Here is a 13166-nt window from a genome sequence, read left to right on the forward strand (position 1 = left end):
ACTATTCATTGATTAATTACAACTTCATACCAGAGTTCATTAAAACTCAAGTTCAGGTTACAGGCCATTATGAACAGAAATTCAAAAGAATGGATTTACATTTTCTTTAAAAAAAAATCTGTAATATATTTAAGTAATGAAGTGATTTTTTTTTCTTGTTGATAATCAATGATATTAGCATATCATACCTTACTTTCCTGTCTGATGTTTATGATGACTCCTTAAAAAAATATTTGTCAACGTAGAGGGAGTTTTGTATGTGCTTGTCATATCAGGATAGACTTGGTGGAGATTGCTTGGGTCTCCTGTAGCAATAGGCATGACCTAACTTCATCATTGATGACACCTTTGAACCAAAACAAGAAAATGAAGAAATACAACAGGCAAATGCCAATTCCATAGTGTCATTTCATTGATAAAAGGTTTGACTACCAGTGTCATTATTATGATAAGTGCTTTAAAGAGAATACCTAACACTGATACCCTAAGATAGAATTTATTAGCTTGAATCATGCTGATGTCATTCATTTAATTTGAACACAAGAAATGGGGAGAGGGGGGGGGGGACATTACCAGAATCTTATGGGATGGATTCCTATGTCCAGAACACTGGTCATTTTATGAACTTTTGAATAGGGTCTTCTTTGCTTTGACTTGTTATGGAATATTTAATCATAAATCCTAAATGCAAGAAAGAAGCAAAGATCCTGGACATTATCTATTAACAATGTGTAATGATTCATGTGTGTTGTGGTCATTATCCCTATGTAGAACCAAAGAAGCAAAGATCCTTGATTACCAGAGCCAGCAATTGAAGATCATTCCCAACATTGCTACATCCTTTGCCTTCATCTTGACTGGAAAGCAGATGATGAAGACATATTTTGATAGCCTTGCTGAGATGAATGAGGGAAACTTTAGCTCCCTGCCTGAGGTGGGTATCAGTCAGCAAGGATATATTCATTTTTTTATGACACACCCTGTCATTTCATGAATAATATTCAATTGCATTTAAATTCTCTTTAATTCTGACACCTCCATGCCATCAGACTCTGGTGTCTGAAGTCTTCTGTGACAGAAATAAAAATGAATAATGATTGGTAATTACATAGATACTTAGTATACATGTCCTGCCGATGCATAACTTTGTTAGTCCCATGAAATTTAGCATGGTAAATTTTTTTTTGAAATTTTTTTTTTTGGGGGGGTCATTTGAAGGGATTAAACCCTGCCAGATACTTATTTATCTTACAAAGGTCAAGAATTGCAAATGGATATGAACGATTATCAATTGAACATAGAAGTGCTGCTGCACAAGTTTATTCCAGGGGCGGTATTCTGAAAACAGTGTTAGCACAAAAACGGTGTTAGCTATTAACACGATTGGTATTCTTAAAATCGTGGTAGCATGAAAAACACGTGGCCCAGCTAGGGCCCAAGTGGTTAACACCGCGCAGGTCATGAAATATGCAGTGCGCAACCCCCATACGCAGTGTTAGGGAGGAATATAACACAAAATTTGGTATTCTGAAAATGGTGTTAGCAAAATTTTTTTCAAAGATAACACAAACATTTAACACTGCCCTAAGGAGAGGTTAAGTTGGGGAAGACGATGGCTGCACTTTTTCTAGCAGACAGAAATGTCAACAACATAGACTGGCATATAGCTATCGTGTGGCAGAACTACCAGTAATTTTCTTTATTCCAACTTTATTTTCTCTCTACCTTTCTTTCCACTAACAATGATTAAACGTCAATTTCTTTGTCTGGAAAACTGTGAGAGTACCCTTCAAATTCATATATGCTCATATGTTTACTTTTTGCCATATTAAAAATTAAAGACAAAAAGGAGGGAAATAAAATTGAAAACGTTTAAAAAAAGCAGTACAGCAATTCAAAATCTCTCCCACCAATTTGATAATATCTCTATGTTTAGTTAAATGTTTCTTAAAGTGCATGCTTTTTAAATTTTGCATTGCACATCTATTTTTCAAGTTTTCAAAATTATTTGGGGGCAAATAGATATGTTTTCTCCCATGTTTTCATGGGGTATAATCTCCCCCTGCCACCATCGATCGAGGTCTCTTTATTCTGTTATAATTTCGTACTATCTGAAATATTCCATTCTTAATTGCCACAATCACCCCTCCCCTACTAGCTCTAACTTTTATTTAGCTGTTATGCGCTTACAAAATGATGTCACAATGCAGCAGGCTTTGTGTCACCGCGCGTATGATGATTTTTGTCTCGCCCACCAGAGGTGAAGGCGAGACTTGGGGATCCAAATGTCGTCTGTCGTCCGTCCATCACAAACCTTATGACACATAACTCAACAACTGTAAGTCACTTTTCAACCAAACTTGGATGGTAGATGGACTTGGGGGACCTGCATGTTATGCTGCAGTCGGAGGTCACATGGTAAGGTCAAAGGTCATTTTCAGGTCAACGTTAAAGTTCACATGCAAGACTCTTAAAACACCTAACTCCACAACCGTAAGTCACTTTTCAATCAAACTTGGATGGTAGATGGACTTTGGGGACCTGCATGTAATGCTGCAGTTGGAGGTCACATGGTAAGGTCAAAGGTCATTTTCAGGTCAACGTTAAAGTTTACACGCAAAACTCTCTTATGACACCTAACTCTGCAACCATAAGTCACTTTTCAAACAAACTTGGACGGTCGATGGACTTGGGGAATCTGCATGATATGCTGCAGTCGTAGGTCACATGGTAAGGTCAAAGGTCATTTTCAGGTCAACGTTAAAGTTTACATGCAAGACTTATGACACCTAACTCCGCAACTGTAAGTCACTTTTGAACCAAACTTGGATGGTAGATGTACTTAGGCGACCTGCATGTTATGCTGCAGTCAGAGGTTAAAGGTCATTTTCGGGTCAACATTAAAGTTTACTTGCAAGACTTTTATGACAAGTTTTATTCCATCCCAGTCATTTCACAATGAAGTTTCGATACAGTTCTGTTGCGTGCCCTTGCAAATCACGATATTTCTGGTTATTTTCATAAGTGGGCGAGACACAAAATTGCTTTTGCCTTGTTCCCCTGAAAATTGTGCGCGATCTTTTCTTTAACAGCGCATTTGATTGGATTAAATAGATGCAGAGTGGGAGGAGCTGAAGATAACATGAAATGAGATAACACGGTTTTCAGAATACCGATTTGGGGGTATGTTAGGGGCGTGTTAAATCAGAGAGATAACACGCTATTTTACACCAATACCGCCCCAGTCCCTAGGTCTTCTTAGCTGTAAGATATATCAACTTCACCCCAACACCTTGACATAAGCAGTTTCTATCAGAAACATTTCTATTGTCAATTTTTAATCAACTTACCCATACTGGCCTGTGGCTTTACATGGTACCCTTACAGCTCCATGCTACCTCAGCGGGACTGAAAGCATTCACATCAGCTGTTGTTGCCAGCAGTCTAGAGGAGCTTAGGATGTCTTGTGGAGGTCATGGATACTCTAAGGCTAGTGGTTTCCCAGAACTGTATACCACTGCAGTCCCAGCTACTACCTATGAAGGAGAAAACACTGTCATGTTTCTACAAACAGCCAGGTGATTTTACTAATACCTTATATATCGATTCTGAATCATGTATTGCATTATATTACTGTTCAACTGGAATGCCATTGAAAGACACCGCAGAATTCTTGCCCAAAGATGTAACCAATATTTTGTTACATGCCTCTATTTGATGATGTGTCATGTATTCATATTAAACAATTATACCTGTAAAATATTGTTACCGTAATCATCATTTGTGAAAAAACACCTATGTACCTCATAAAGATTTTGTCACCCCCGGAGGCCGTTTCATAAAGCGTAAGTTAAAGGACAAGTCCACCCCAACAAAAAGTTGATTTGAATAAAAAGAGAAAAATCCAACAAGCATTATACTGAAAAATTTCATCAAAATCGGATGTAAAATAAGAAAGTTATGACATTTTAAAGTTTCGCTTAATTTCGCAAAACAGTTACATGCACATCCTGGCTGTTATGCAAATGAGGAGACCATGACGTCATCCACTCACTATTTCTTTTGTGTTTTATTATATGAAATATGAAATATTCTAATTTTCTCCTATTGTCTAGTGATACAACAATTAATTCCTCCCTGAACATGTGGAATTAGCATTGTTTAATACTATATGATTTTCAAGTTGGTCCTTAATGTCAAATCTATAAAAATGAAATATTGTATAATTCAAATAATAAAAATCAAAAGAAATAGTGAGTGAGAGACATCATCGACTGTCTCATTTGCTTGTCACTGAGTTGTGCATATCACTGTTTTGTGAAAAATAAGCGAAACTTTAAAATGTCATAACTTTCTTATTTTACATCCGATTTTGATGAAATTTTCAGCACTATGCTACTTTGATTTTTCTCTATTTATTCAAGTCAGCATTTTCCTGGGGTGGACTTGACCTTTAACCCTAAATAGACTGGGCTATTTTGATGCCTAAGAAGACTGGGGGGGGGGGCTGATTCAGCCCCCCCTATGATCTCGGCCGTCGACCGCGCGATCGCGACGAAAATTGGCACGTGTATTACCCATGGCATAATCTCCAAGACTGTAGGATCAAATTTTCGGAAAAATCTCATAATTCATTAATTATGCTAATTTATGCGTAAAATCAAAGATTTGCTCTAATTAACTAAATAAGGCCTCTAAACTGCTAATTTTTTATTCACAGACTCTTTTGAAGGATTCTGATCAAATGTACTTTAAAAAGAATCAATATCACAATTCTTTTCTTATGTATTTTATTGTTTTTAAAATTTCTTATGTATTTCTTTGTTTTCCGACTTTTTGTTTTTTATTGTTTATTCAATGGAAATCGTTCTCTACTTTATTCTGACCATAAACAAGATGAAATTAATTGAGTTTGATTAGTAAAATTGAAAATAATGATACATTTATGAATTTTGGCTAAAAACACAATTTGCATTGGATTTGTACACAAATTCACGTTTTTGAGCAATTTTGGGTCGACATGCACTTACAAAATGTTGCGTAATTTCGGAACCACGTACCCGGGCGTCGCAAATTTGGTCTCAAAAGTTGCGCAAGACTTGAAAGAAGAAAGTCATGGAACGGCACGGCGCCAGCTTTTCGCGTTACAGATTTATCGCGAAAAATGTCGAGGGGGGGGGCTGATTCAGCCCCCCCCCCCCCCAGTCTTTTTAGGGTTAAGAGTGACTTTAAGAACGGCTGGTGATCCTTTCTTACGCGCTAAACCATCACCTATGGTGTATACCATTTACCAAAAGAAAGGATCACCAGTCGTTCTTCTCTTACGAACAGCTTTATGAAACACCCACCTGGTTCTTTTCATGTGTCTCCCTGAGAGATATACAACCTGAGAGTAGGTTTAGTGATCATCATTGTTGTTTGATTCATGTAGGTACCTGATGAAGGTAGCCAGACAGGTAGGATCAGGAAATAAACTGGTTGGTTGTGCTGCATACCTTCAATCAAACTTATCACCTCGATGCTTGGCTAAGAGACAGACTGATTTCCTCAGACAGGATATCTTGGTAGATGCCTACAAACATAGGGCTAAGAGGTATGAATATAGTGTGGTGTTTCAGTAAGATGTTCTTATATCCATGTTCTAATATAATGGAAGTGCATTTCCTATTTAACCCTAATCAAACTTAAAAACTTCAAACTTTCCATTCAGATCGGATTTCAAGTGTAGCTGATTAGAAATCAAAATGATTGAGAATCTGATTTAGCACAAAAATCACCAGTTGTGCATAAAATCTTACATAATATATAACAGGTAAGTTAACATCAACAATGGTAGGATTGATTGTGACTATTCATATCAGCTTTAGAACATGAAGTCAGATTATTTCTCTTTGGCCTGAGATACACAAACGTCAAAAGCTGGCTCCGGAGGCGCCTCGACATATGTGTATCAGCTCATTATTTTTGATTGCCTGACTGGACTGGTCCACCTAAAAGGTGATGTGAGTCCCGCAATTACCCCCAAGGCGGCTTAACCACTGAACTAGAAATAGCAAACAATGGTTGTTGCTAAAGAGCAATAGAAAATGTTGAGGTGAAAAGACAGGCGATTCATGTAACAGGGTATGCTAAGGTTCTCACAGGGGATACCCTGATTCTCCCCCTATCATTTTCTGCTTGCATACAAAGGAGGATGAGAAATGAAAAGGTGCTTAGCGGGATTGCTAACCTCAAAATTACTCTCTGAATTTCTTTGAGATGCTTACTTACTGTAGGTTAATCTTTATCATTCAAAATGGGCACATTAGAATTCTTCTTGCAGTAACCATGTAGGTCCCTTCAATTGTAGGGCCAGAGAGACTTAATCCTTAATGGAAAAGGTCACATTGCTAACTGATAATTTACCATAACTTTTAATCAATAGCATGATTACATTATGTATTGCACAATATACTGCCCTTCATATATCAAGCTGAAGCTTGTCTTATATAATTTGTATATTTGCATGCCAGTTATAATCATTTACATTTTGCTGGTTTTGTTGTTAATTAGCCTACTTAATGTTTTCATTCATTGATGCGATTTTAATATTCTTTTCAGTGTTGTGATGTTAGCAGCAAAGAGGATGGGTGAAGAAATCAAGAAGGGTCACTCTCAACCCATCGCATGGAACAACTGCCACATGTATCTTATAAAGGCTGCAATGGTAAATACATTTCATGTATATACTTTCTTGACTGTTTTTTATTCACCAAAGATTCATATGAAATCAAGAATGGCTACTCTTGACGTATTGCCAAGAACAATCCTCCCATGTATCTCACCAAAATTGCAATGGTAAACATTTACTTTAAACTTGAGTGTTTAATATCTCTCATTCTTAATTTTTTGTATGAAATGAAAAGCCAAATGATGTTAAGCATTTGGCCTTATGAGACAGGTTTGTTTTTCACTACCCATATTCAACTCATAATAATCAGCTCTCTGTGGGCATCACTGGGAAGACAAGATATAACACACAATATAAGATATATAAGACAAGGCGTAAATGATGACAAAATTAATACAAAATAAGAAAATTTAAAAAATGATGATCATTAAAGCCACTTTAAAAGTAAATACTAATACTTTCCTATTTATTTGCTTGATACACCTAGGCCCACTGTCACTTGTACTGTGTGGAGAGCTTCTTTGATGGAGTAAATAGTACTGATGCTTCACAACCTGCAGTGGATGCTCTCATGGCTTTGTGTCAGCTCTATGCCATCTTTGGGATCAGCCAAAACAAAGGAGATCTGCTCCAGGTATGGTAGTATAATAAATTGATTAATGTGGAAGCATTGTGTTTTTTTTACTCTCCTTGAATCAGAGGGTGGTGTCTTTAAATCCCATTGCGGCCGAGCATCCCTTGGCAAGGCGTCAATCTACACATTGCCACTCTCCACCCAGGTATGCCTAGAAAAAAAGCTTGAAAACTCTTGTTGTAATACTCCCCAGGGAGTGGTGAAAGTCCAAATATTGTGTGCAGACAATCCAGGATCCGATGAGTGGGGTAATCATATACCTCTAAACCACCTAGAAACATTGTTCCGATGTAGTAAGCACTATGTATTTGACATGTATAATTATTTTGTTATTTGTAATTCTGTAATTCCTGAAGGTTTTCAACAGACTACACTGTTTAGTAGGCAATGGGGTGAAATTTTTTTGATAATTTGCACACATTTGAAGAGGTTAAAACATTGAAAATAATAGCTTCCTGCTTCCTTGTGAATTTGTCTGCTCAGAAACAAGATTATTAAAAGGGGAAAGACACTTTGAAAACAGCTATGGTATCTTGTAGGGGGATCCAAATCTCTGCCATCAGCCATGTGATTGTAACATAAACAAGCACATGTCACCATTGGCATAATCTAATTTACACAACTGCAAAGTTGTTTGATCTCATTCATTCTAATTTACGGATGAAATCAAAATGTTTTCTCAAAATCAAGGAATAAAAGTTTAAATGTGATTTATTTTGGTCCTAATTCCTCTGAAGCCTTCTTAGCAAATCCTCCATGAAAATATATATTTCATTTTTCTTTGTTTTGGTTTGATATGGTTTCAGGATGGTTATATGATTGGTGAGCAGCTAGATATGTTAGAGCGTCAGCTGATAGACCTACTAGCAATCATCAGACCTATTGCTGTAACTCTAGTTGATTTCTATGATATCTAGTAGTTTTCTTTGTTTTGTTTTGATATGGTTTCAGGATGGTTATATGAATGGTGAGCAGCTAGATATTTTAGAGCGTCAGCTGATAGACCTACTAGCAATCATCAGACCTATTGCTGTAACTATAGTTGATTTCTATGATATCTAGTAGTTTTCTTTGTTTTGTTTTGATATGGTTTCAGGATGGTTATATGAATGGTGAGCAGCTAGATATTTTAGAGCGTCAGCTGATAGACCTACTAGCAATCATCAGACCTATTGCTGTAACTATAGTTGATTTCTATGATATCTAGTAGTTTTCTTTGTTTTGTTTTGATATGGTTTCAGGATGGTTATATGAATGGTGAGCAGCTAGATATTTTAGAGCGTCAGCTGATAGACCTACTAGCAATCATCAGACCTATTGCTGTAACTATAGTTGATTTCTATGATATCTAGTAGTTTTCTTTGTTTTGTTTTGATATGGTTTCAGGATGGTTATATGAATGGTGAGCAGCTAGATATTTTAGAGCGTCAGCTGATAGACCTACTAGCAATCATCAGACCTATTGCTGTAACTATAGTTGATTTCTATGATATCTAGTAGTTTTCTTTGTTTTGTTTTGATATGGTTTCAGGATGGTTATATGAATGGTGAGCAGCTAGATATGTTAGAGCGTCAGCTGATAGACCTACTAGCAATCATCAGACCTATTGCTGTAACTATAGTTGATTTCTATGATATCTAGTAGTTTTCTTTGTTTTGTTTTGATATGGTTTCAGGATGGTTATATGAATGGTGAGCAGCTAGATATGTTAGAGCGTCAGCTGATAGACCTACTAGCAATCATCAGACCTATTGCTGTAACTATAGTTGATTTCTATGATATCTAGTAGTTTTCTTTGTTTTGTTTTGATATGGTTTCAGGATGGTTATATGAATGGTGAGCAGCTAGATATTTTAGAGCGTCAGCTGATAGACCTACTAGCAATCATCAGACCTATTGCTGTAACTATAGTTGATTTCTATGATATCTAGTAGTTTTCTTTGTTTTGTTTTGATATGGTTTCAGGATGGTTATATGAATGGTGAGCAGCTAGATATTTTAGAGCGTCAGCTGATAGACCTACTAGCAATCATCAGACCTATTGCTGTAACTATAGTTGATTTCTATGATATCTAGTAGTTTTCTTTGTTTTGTTTTGATATGGTTTCAGGATGGTTATATGAATGGTGAGCAGCTAGATATTTTAGAGCGTCAGCTGATAGACCTACTAGCAATCATCAGACCTATTGCTGTAACTATAGTTGATTTCTATGATATCTAGTAGTTTTCTTTGTTTTGTTTTGATATGGTTTCAGGATGGTTATATGAATGGTGAGCAGCTAGATATTTTAGAGCGTCAGCTGATAGACCTACTAGCAATCATCAGACCTATTGCTGTAACTCTGGTTGATTCTTATGATATCCCTGATAAGATGCTTTCTTCAGTGCTTGGACGCTATGATGGTAACGTCTATGAGAACCTATATGAGTGGGCCAAGAAAGCTCCCCTCAACAAGAAAGAGGTAAGCTTGCTAATCATTTATCCCAATTTGTTAGTGTTCTTGTAGATTATATTTAGACCACACTTTATGAAGAAAATGAAAAGCTAGTTGGGGAAGAGTCGGATGGTTGGAGTGAGGAGGGAGGATGCTTTAAATCATACAGAATAAACAGAGGTGATAAAGGAGATTGCAGAGAGTGTAAAGATGAATCTGGCCACCCCCTATTCCACATGGACAAAATAAGTTACGGGGGTCATTAGGTCAAAGGTCACAGTGGACATTTACCTGAAAATATCTCTTTCTGTTGATACCAGTGAAGAACTGTTTTGATGGTTAAAACTTCTGCCATGTATGCTTATTGGATTGACAATGATCTGATTATATTTTAGTGTCACAAGGTCAAAGGTCACATATCATTTGAAAATGTTCAAAGTTGCGTGATAATTTCTTGTTTTGGTAGTGGAGGATGCATAGTGGTTACTGTGTGCAGTCATTAATCCATCTATTTTTTTTCTTTTGGGGGGATTTTTATTTTTTTGTAAAAATGAATTATGCATTTGTCATAGTTGCTTATGAATGAATGCAAGAATGGAGGAAACAGAATCACCTCTTAGTGGAATTATAATGTTTTTGAAACATTGAATTTATTTGCAAGTTTCAAAAATTGATGAATGTCATTTTTTATGGAAGAGACATTAAATACATTCATGTAATTTGAGATGCATGTAGATTAATCTGATTACTTTTTTTTTGGCCATTTAGTGGTAGGCAAGTATTAGAAATATTTTAATTAAGATTCATTTTATAATGTAATTGCATGTTATCCATTGTGTACAAACAGTGTAGCATAAACAATCTTAATGTACTTTCACAATTTCTTTCAATTTTTTCCAGGTTCCTGCTGCTTACAAGTACATTGGACCATTTCTTAAGGAGAACATAGCCAATTCAAAGCTCTGAATCATGTGACCACCAGTAATGTATCATGTGACTGTAAGCTCTGAATCATGTGACCACCAGTAATGTATCATGTGACTGTAAGCTCTGAATCATGTGACTGTAGAAAACCAAGTGATCTTCCATAGTAAGTAATGAATGTCTTGGTTCCATGTGAAATCGGTGCATCTATACATTTCATTCTGAAATATAAAGTAATTACATGGACCTTTTCTGGTAAGATAAACATGTCAATTCATCTTTTTTATATTGGAAACAGCTGATGGTGTGTGTCTGTTATTGTTAAAGGAGAATGAAACTCTTGGAGCAAGTTAGCTTTTGTGAAAGCAGAAAATTCAAAGAATAAGATCAACAAAAGTTTGAGTAAAATAGAACCAGCAATAGAAGAGTTATGAGCATTTGAATGTCGAGATCACTAATGCTATGGAGATCCTCCCATTGGCAATGCGACCAAGATCTATGATGTCACAGATGAACAACTCTCCCCTTTTGGACACTGAAAATATATAAAAAAACATCTCTTTTTGCTCATTCTAATCATATGACAAACGATTCATCAATGATATAATGTTGTGAAACCCCTGTACTTGTCCTCTCATAAAGAGAACACCTCACCTTGTGATACTCTATAAAAGTGAGAATATAAGTGAAATAAGTACTAAAGTAATGAGGGAGTTGTACGTGTGTGACATCACAGATCTTGGTCGCATTGCCAATAGGAGGATCTACATGGCATTAGTGATCTCAATATTCAAATGCTCATAACTTTCTTATTATTCATTCAATCTTCCTCAAACTTTCAACAATATGTTTCTTTGATTTTTCTCTTTGATATGGATTCAGCTGGTTTCAAGGGTTTCATTCTCCTTTAAAAGAGAATTATTTAATCCCACAAAAGGCGATGACAAATTCTTTCTCAAACAAAAAAAAAATGATCAGATGAATCCCAGGCTTTATGTAGCTGATTGCAATAAGATTAATAACAAATCTTACGGCAATTTCAGAATTCTCTAGTCAATGTGTGAAGGCAATTATAGACATTTTTAAATAAACAGCAATATTATTTGAGATTTATAAATTAAAATTTATATTTCTTATCACATGTACATATACCTCAAACAATACTGTCTTTGATAGTGCAAGATATGGTATTAAATCATATTAAATCAATTTAACTTAAAGAAAGTAATATTTCATACAATTTAATTCCTGTTTATTAATTTTGGGATAAATTATTAAGCCCCCATACAGTATGGTCATATCAGTATTACCCAGTCTATATCTCAAATAACTTCATTGTTTGTTGTGAAAGTGTAGTTGAGTGGAAGCAAAGCCTACTTAATTTTCAATATTTTCTTCTTTACACACACATGTATGAAGTTGATTTCATCTATGTTAGATGATTTACAATGTAAGTGAAAGTGTACAGTTTATAAACTTGACATTTTACTTGACTTTATTTGTTGCCAATGAATATCAGGGAATTTCATGTTAAACTCAGCTTTTGAAATAAATTATATAATGTAGTTTAATATTATACATCATTTGATAATACTAGTTTCTGCAATGATTTGTATAATGTCTTTTGTTTTTAGCAAGTCTTCTGATGTATGGAAGATAGTTCTGAATCTTGATACTAGTATTGTTTGATTTTATGTTTAATATAAATCCATCATGTTTGTGGATTGGTGGAGTATAGTAAAAAAAAAGATTTCCTAGATGAAAAAGGAGCCTTTTTTTTTTAAAATCATGAGAGATTACCTTTACATAGTGATTTATCCATCCACTTAATACCAAAGAGGACTTCTGGCGTAGATGGAAAAGTCTTTCAAATTACGTCAAATATCTGTGTGTAATTCCTATAAGTAAAATGGTAACATATTCATTCATCTGTAGATTTCATGTTTAGTACTGCCAAGATCAAATACCTAACCATTGCTTTTCTTAAATTAAAGAAGTTATGGTGAATATTATCTTTAAAGTTTACTACACAAAGATTACACTCAGTAAATTGTTGCATTAAAACTGTTAAAAAGGAATACTGTAGATTTCTATCTTCAATTGAAAAAAAAATGAATGGCATTTGATTACTGCTACTGTGCAATATATAAAGTGATTGTGAAACAGTTATCATGTACATGTAGAAGTGATATACATGGTATCTGTATGTATGATGTTTATAGCAACCATAGTGCAGTAAGTAGAAACAGTTGATTTATGATACACGAATCCATCTAAGAGCACCATTGTACTGTTCGGTAGCTCTCATTTTAATGTTAAAAAATGTTCAACTACTTACTGAAAATTGCCTGTCAATGTCTCATAACTTTGAGACCTTTTATCAGAAATGTAATTTTGAAATGTGCAATCAACATTGTAAAGAGGATTTGTGATGTGATGAAGTTAGTTGTACAAAGAGAATGAAATTTAAAAATATATCGCCTAAGATGGTCTATTGATAAT

At 35.2% G+C, this 13166-nt stretch overlaps 1 protein-coding gene across 7 annotated transcripts in view; it reads left to right on the top strand.

The window, feature by feature from the left end:
- Positions 1 to 12764, top strand: part of LOC129253998 (peroxisomal acyl-coenzyme A oxidase 1-like) — a 32141-nt gene extending 19377 nt beyond the window's left edge. For 2 of the 7 annotated variants that reach the window (XR_010294074.1, XR_010294060.1), the window contains exons 7-14: positions 772 to 934; positions 3388 to 3578; positions 5432 to 5593; positions 6601 to 6706; positions 7158 to 7304; positions 9561 to 9767; positions 10641 to 11108; positions 11401 to 12764. Coding sequence is in view for 5 of the 7 variants with exons in the window: in XM_064101869.1 (XP_063957939.1) it covers positions 772 to 934; positions 3388 to 3578; positions 5432 to 5593; positions 6601 to 6706; positions 7158 to 7304; positions 9561 to 9767; positions 10641 to 10706 (1042 nt within the window). In the remaining 2 variants the exon portion in view is untranslated. The other 5 variants (XM_064101869.1, XM_064101788.1, XM_064102047.1 and 2 more) reach the window with 4 other exon arrangements.
- The last annotated feature ends 402 nt before the right edge of the window (positions 12765 to 13166 follow it).

Source organism: Lytechinus pictus, chromosome 1, assembly GCF_037042905.1.
Source record: "Lytechinus pictus isolate F3 Inbred chromosome 1, Lp3.0, whole genome shotgun sequence".
In the NCBI taxonomy this organism is placed as follows: Eukaryota; Metazoa; Echinodermata; class Echinoidea; order Temnopleuroida; family Toxopneustidae; genus Lytechinus; species Lytechinus pictus.